This window comes from Helobdella robusta (genome assembly GCF_000326865.2).
Source record: "Helobdella robusta unplaced genomic scaffold HELROscaffold_3, whole genome shotgun sequence".
NCBI classification, from domain to species: Eukaryota; Metazoa; Annelida; class Clitellata; order Rhynchobdellida; family Glossiphoniidae; genus Helobdella; species Helobdella robusta.
Genome location: NW_008704501.1, coordinates 1,960,468 through 1,967,512, shown reverse-complemented (window position 1 = coordinate 1,967,512; position 7,045 = coordinate 1,960,468). Strand labels below are relative to the sequence as shown.

The following is a 7,045-nucleotide window of genomic DNA, read 5'->3' as shown; positions in this document are numbered from 1 at the left end:
TTATTTTATTTTTAAACTATTGTTACTTTTTACGTTTCTGTTAAAAATTTGCAAAGTATTTTACACTGAAGTTGAGCATCAAAATCCTTAGCGATAAAAATTTATTTCTGTAAATCTGTCGTTGATTTTCTAAATAATCAATTTTAGATTCAAAGATTTATTTTCAATAGTTGCAGTGAACATAAGAAAGTATTTTAAACAATTTTTTGTTTCATAATTTTTTGATTCATAATTTTTTGATTCACTAAACTTCTAATTTCCATTCAAATGGACGGAGTTTTAATATGGCGTCTGATTTTTAATTTGGTAACTCTTATAATTACTATTTTGCTTTTAGTGATTGTATTATTTCTGAAAATTAATATGAATAAAAATATAAAGGAATAAAACAATTTTTAGCCTTAAAGATTAAATGTGTGATGTCACAGCTATGGAAAACATAAACTTTTTCTAAAGCACTTTGTAAACAATAAAGTAAACAATGTTTTAACATTACGTTCGGTGAAGATCATTTCAAGTTGTTTTACATAAAAAAACATTTTTACATTTACATAATTGTAAGATACAAAAACAAATACCTCATTGATAAACAAGTTAAAAATTGAGGACGATGAAGTACTCACAAAGTGATGCATACAGCGACAATCACACTCACGATGATTTATGCGACGCAATCTCTACTTCTCGGTCGAATCGCTGCTGATTTCATCAGGCTCTGGAACGGCAACATGTTTCTGGATGAGAAAACTGGTTACTTCAGACATTTAGATTCGCTTTTCACCAAAAAGCCACTAGCGACTCACGGATTTCTGCAAACTTTAATAAGATCAGGATTGTTTTCAAGTCATTGGTCACAAATCTGCGCCGACGATTGGGGCGCCAACGTGACTCATCTCGTCTGTACACATTTGGGGTTTTCAACTGGAACTGCTTACCACATGACCTGGACTGTTGAGACCAATGACGCCGATATGAAAACTGTAACTCCTCTTAAAAACTGTCCCATGGGACTTTCTATGAAAGAATGCTTTGCACAATCTGCGGAAATTTATTGCAATTCACAAAAACTTATTTACATTATTTGCTACAATTTTAAATATGAAGAGGACATTGAGCCGGTAAAAAACAATGTCTCCAAACTGGCAAGTGGAGAGGAGTTCTCACCGAAGTATTATAAAGTGGCAGAAACAAGTGTTTACAGTAATTATGCCCCTCTAGCAACTTATTACATTGAAAATTCAAGCGAAAATGAATTTGTAGAAATGCCATTTAGTGAAAAAATTTGGACTCCCCAACAATCAACTGCTCTCTGTAGAGGTCTTGGATTCGACGGTGGACAAACCGTTCCAAGCTCGCTCCAATACTCTCTGTTCAGCTACGACGAAGTGAATCACGACAGGACAGCCTACAGAAAGATATCTTGCCAATCATATGATGTTAATTTGAAAAAATGTGAAAATTTCACTTTTAAAAATGATTTCGTGGCGGTTGATTGTTATACAAAGATTTTGTATCGCATCACCGAGTTAATAAATGATTTTGATATGGAATTTATATTACAGTCTCACAAAGCTTTCTTGTTAACGGTGTTTTTTGAAATCGATACGTTGGATTACATGGAGTTAGAAATTGATTTCAGCAGAGGAGTAGCGGCATCGAATATCATGAAACCAAACTCCAGTTTTTTCAGCATTCGATTCAGTGAGTTTTCTACCACATTTTGCAATAACACCTTCTCAGTGACACCGTATGCTGAATGCGTGAGAAGCAATAAAAATTTTTTTCAAAATGAGACATTGTTCAATAAGAAGGATAAAATAAAATTGAAACTGTCCAAATGTGATAAATTTAAAATTGATTTTATAGTTAATATATGTGATGAAAATGCACAAATGAAATATTTTCCAGAGTCAATATATTACGGAAAAATCAAGGAGTCTAATTTTTTTAAACAATCGATTCACATAAAAATCAACTCACCGTACCTTCGCCTCAGTTCTATCAAAAGGTTTCTCAAATCAAGCACCGGTATATCTTTACTCACCGTTATTTCCTCATTTATATTCATAATATCATTTATTTGTTTTTCGTTGAGGAAAAAAATATGTAAGTGTTTGGGAAAGCACAACCTCTCATCTAAGGAATCAATTAACGATGTTTATTTAGAAGTTCCTGGTAACACTATGACAATAGCTGATTATAAACGGGCTACATATATATCAGACTTAATGTATTTTGGAGAAAATAGTTCGCTCCAAACAAACTCCTCTTTTCTGGCGTTTGATTATCATTCTTCGGCAGCTAACAGGACGATGTTTTCACTGCCTGACATTACCAGATTACCACTATCAAGATTTACCAACTTACTTACAACGGCCAACTCATATTTCAACATTTTAAAATCTTCAAGACCTACCGACGATGCAAAAATTTCTTCAAAGCCGGATGGCATTTTGAAACATGGCAAAAATAAATCTGAAGCGTCACATTTTGAAAGTACAAGTTACGATGATTTCAAAACAGTGCAGGATAATGTATCTTTAGAACAATCAAAATTCAAATTCAGTAAATTTTTTACATTTTTTCAAAAGAACAAAAATAAAAATTTGTCGGTTAGCCAAACAAAGAAAACGAACTCAAAATTATCTTTCCATCAGAAATACTATTCATTACATATTTCAAAAGAGCCTCGCATGAAAGTCACCGGTTTTGAAATATCTAAAAAAGAGACGCCAGCCAAAAGCAAACCTTTTGAAAAATTTTCAAAAAAACCTATGAACAATGAAGCTCCCACCAGTTCAATATATAAATCTGGTGAAAACCCTAGCTCTTAAAATTTTTTCCACAATCTTTTGATGATTACATACATGTGTTTGTATTTTAAAAACTAATTAATTTTTATTTTAAGTTAGGATCTGCTTTATGATGTTACTCCAAAAACATTTTGAAATAAAATATGAAATGTCCACCACATCATGCCAATGAACGATTTCTACACACACACACACACACACACACACACACACACACACACACACACACACACACACACACACACATACACACACACACACACGTTCGTGCGTACGTACGTATGATGAATCTTTCAAATTTCCTTATCACGAACCAGTTTACGTGCAGTGCAAACAAATCTTATAAATTAGATTACACAATAAAGAAGATTTTCTCTACCTGGTCACACAATAAAATATAACAAGATACTAATTGCATTTATTGCTGGCTGGCTGTTAAGACACATACCGTAGTGCAAATTGATATTATGAGAATAAAATAAACGAAATCTGTGTAAGGGTTTGCATACTATCTAAATATGTTTTTGGATTATTTGGACAAATGGATTCAGTTAAGTGGGCCTCAAAATAAACTTTTATATTTTTATTTAGCAGAGTGTAATTTTAAAACGTAATTTTTACTAAATAAGCACATAATAATTTAAAAACTGAGAGAAAGAGTGATAAAATATGGAAACGAAATAGAGGAGAAGTGAAATTTCAGCATTACATGACATCACGCTGAATAAATTAACTGATGCTTGCATGCCGATATATAAATAATTTTCATCGACAAAAGGCCGAAAAATGCCTGAAATTAGGAAGAATATTTATGTATTGAGTTTAAGCCGTGATGTTTATTTTACATTTAAATCCATTTCATATTTAACGTTTTTCAGAGCAAACCAACATGGTTGGTTGGTTAATGATTGGAGTTTTAGAGTATAAAAATAAAAAGATATTTACATTTTTTTCTTTCGATTATATACTTGATTCATTCTTTCATTGTCTCAAAGTCTCAAATACACAGCCTGGACTTGATTAATTTTATGAACTTTCAATTGAATAATTTATAGTTATGTAACAGCTTGGAGCACATCTGGCAATGTTTGTAATTAATTTCTTCCTAATTGCCGCTGCCTTGCTCTTTAATGGGATTTTAGAAGCATGTAAATCAATTGAATGATTTTATATATTCGGTGTGGTTTCTAAATGTTTGATCTACATATTAAACAGGCATAAAACATTATAGCGAAAAATAATTTTATATAAAAATATAATTGAGTTCTGGTTAATAAAAGCATAAACAAATTGAAACAAGCTGTTTTAATGGGGAAATATTTTAGATGGTGTGTTAAAAAAGCCTGCCAATTTACCTCATGACATGTGCAGACATAATATTGCCATTTTTGCACCAGCTTTCCAGAATTTTCAAATAAGATTTCAAATGCTAACATTTTTCTATGTTAATTAGTATATACGTATGTGTGTATCGTATATGTGTATATATGGTTACAATAACATTGTTATATATATATATATATAACATTTATGTATGTATGTATATATGAGCGTAGTTTTAACCAGACATCGGAGCATGGATCATAGAAGCTTCCGCACTTTTATTTCTTCTTGCTTCCAGCATCTCAAAAAAACTGTTATCTTAATTTTTTATGTAGCAACTCTACTAATTATGGGATTTTTGACTGAATTGTTGAACAATTGAAAAATAAACATTTTGACGTTGTTTATTAACGATATTATTATAAAAAAATTGAACATTACACTTGTATATTATCATATTTACATATGCGAATTTATTTAACTATTTAAGCAGTGACGCAAAACTGACAGTCACAATGCAGTTTAACAAAGTTTGTATTAAATTTGTCTGCTCCGAGACTACAAATACGGTTTTAATTATTTTCCTATATTACATTTTATTCTTTACGTGGTTGCCAAGCTCCTGGTTGGTCGACGCAGAAGGTTCGTTCTTTAATATTTTGTTTAGATTATAGATTTTATTTGCTTTCAACAACTTAGAAATTATTCAATTTACGAATCATTTATTTGTAATATTTACATTTATTAGAATGTTATTCGCAAAAAATTTTTTATTTTATATAAGGAAACCACTTTTGCAATAATTAAATAATTTTAATGGAGCCCAATCAAATTTTCAACCGACGTAAAGTGGTCTAAAAAATTAATTCACTATTTTAATTTCCATATAACCGTGAAACGTCTGCCAACAAAATTAAGAATAAACAAAATGCATGAAGTAATTTATATAAAATAATAAAATTTAGTGAATAAAAATAATTTAGGATTATATATTGTTTGAAATTTGAAATGAAAAAAAAAACATGGGCGGCAGAATCAAATTTTAAAGTATAGCAATGCTGTGCAAAGGGAAAGTATTAAATTATTATTCTGTCTCCAGCTTATTAAAACAATTTTTAAATTTATATGACTCAGCCAGACATCCTCATCTCTAACAGAAACAATATCTTTCAGATGTTATTACGATTTTCTACTAAAAATTTATCATTCCTTGTTTAAAATGTTCAAATTAAGACGTTTTACTTTTCATTTAAATTATTTTAAATTTTTACTCTTTTGTTGACTCGAGACTGACAGAAGAAGCCATACATGTTTTTATTATTTGCAATTAAAATACAGCTGCATACTGATTAATATAAAAAATACGAATGTGCAGAAAAAATTTTTCACATTTCCAACAAATAGTTCTAAAAAAAGAGAATGAATCAAAAAACACATCACATAAGTTACATTTGCAATGCACCTCGTGTATTTACTGGCAGTTGACTGTTAAAAATATCAAATTTGTATTGATTGATTGTAGTGATGATAATAAGAAATAACTTTTGAAAATTTTTCTTAATTTTTATTACAGCTAGTTAAATATTCAAAAAAGGAATTTAGAGAGAAAAATTTATTGAATTATTTTATTATTCTATTTTGGAAGTTCTGTGGGTTTTTTCCACAAATTTACAAAAATTATATGGGCGATAACTTTCTTTAATTTAGTGTCAGTAAAATGTAATTCACAAAACCGTAACCATCTGCGCGCTTACAGCCTGTATCTTCTACGAAGAACCTCAGTTGAAGCAGTGAGCAACAACAGCATAACATAAACATCGTTGCACGTGTCCCGTCTTTTAAGATTCATTATTTCTGATTTATTCATTATGTATACGTGTACCTATATTGTTATTTTAATTAACTTATTCATTTGCGTGTTTCCTCGAGTGTCTGTTAATTTGTTTATTAACGACGATGCAAAGGACGAATTTTTTGGAGGTTCTGTGCTGAAAAATGATCGGTAAGATGACGTTCCACGTCTCAGAATAGTTTAAAATAATTTTTTTTGTTGCCAATTCCTGGTGTTTCAGCACAAATGGGCTATCTTCACGCCTATTTCTTTCCATTCCGATTTTATACCTGGGTATTGTTGATTTCGTTTAGTTTCAAATTTCGTAAATAAGGTTTAAACCTTTTAAGTATTTCATTGTGTTTTGAATGCTAATTGGATCTTAAAATATTTGTAGCATGTTGGTCGGGATGTTTTGAATTCTTCTGTTTAATTTGTTTGCGTTGTTTTGTTGCTGAAAGCATAAAAATTGATTCGATGCTCAACGTCCACATCATCTAAATGATATTTAGTTTTTGATCGTTTGATATTTTACATAATCTATCATCATTATGTGTTTTCAAAAATTCAAATTGTTTTTTGATTGCTTGGGAAAAAATTTATATGTCAAATTATTATTATTATCCTTCATTAGGAAAAAACAACAAAATAATTTTTAACGTTATTAGTGAGAGCTCGTTCATACAAAAGATTTTGACTAGACTTTTCATTAAAAATTATAACATAAATGTGGTTTGTGACGCAACGACTGCTGCTTCTCTACACCACACGACTTGCAAATCATTTCGCGCTTTTACCAAACCAGCATGTACCAACTTGTATTTGAGCATTTAAAAAAATCATTCAAAAACCTGCACAGAAAATGTTTTAATGACATCTGAATATGTTGGTTTGCTAAAAAACATTAATGACATGGTTTCAAATTGATGTGACAGTTGTACCAAAAACATTTAAAAAAGACATTTTAAAATTAAGCAGTTGAAGAAAAATCCTGAATCAAACTTTTTGATTTTGTGAAATTTTGTTTAATGCAAAAAGTCATAGTAATGGTACTTTGGCAACAACAAAACATCGTTTG

General features: G+C 30.2%; 1 protein-coding gene across 1 annotated transcript; it reads left to right on the top strand.

Moving 5' to 3' along the window:
- Positions 1-656: 656 nt before the first annotated feature.
- Positions 657-2,834, top strand: HELRODRAFT_161174 (hypothetical protein; the record flags this gene model as incomplete). Its single annotated transcript, XM_009021124.1, has 1 exon — positions 657-2,834. The coding sequence occupies one exon, from the start codon at positions 657-659 to the stop codon at positions 2,832-2,834; it is 2,178 nt and encodes a 725-aa protein (XP_009019372.1).
- Between the last annotated feature and the right edge of the window lie 4,211 nt (positions 2,835-7,045).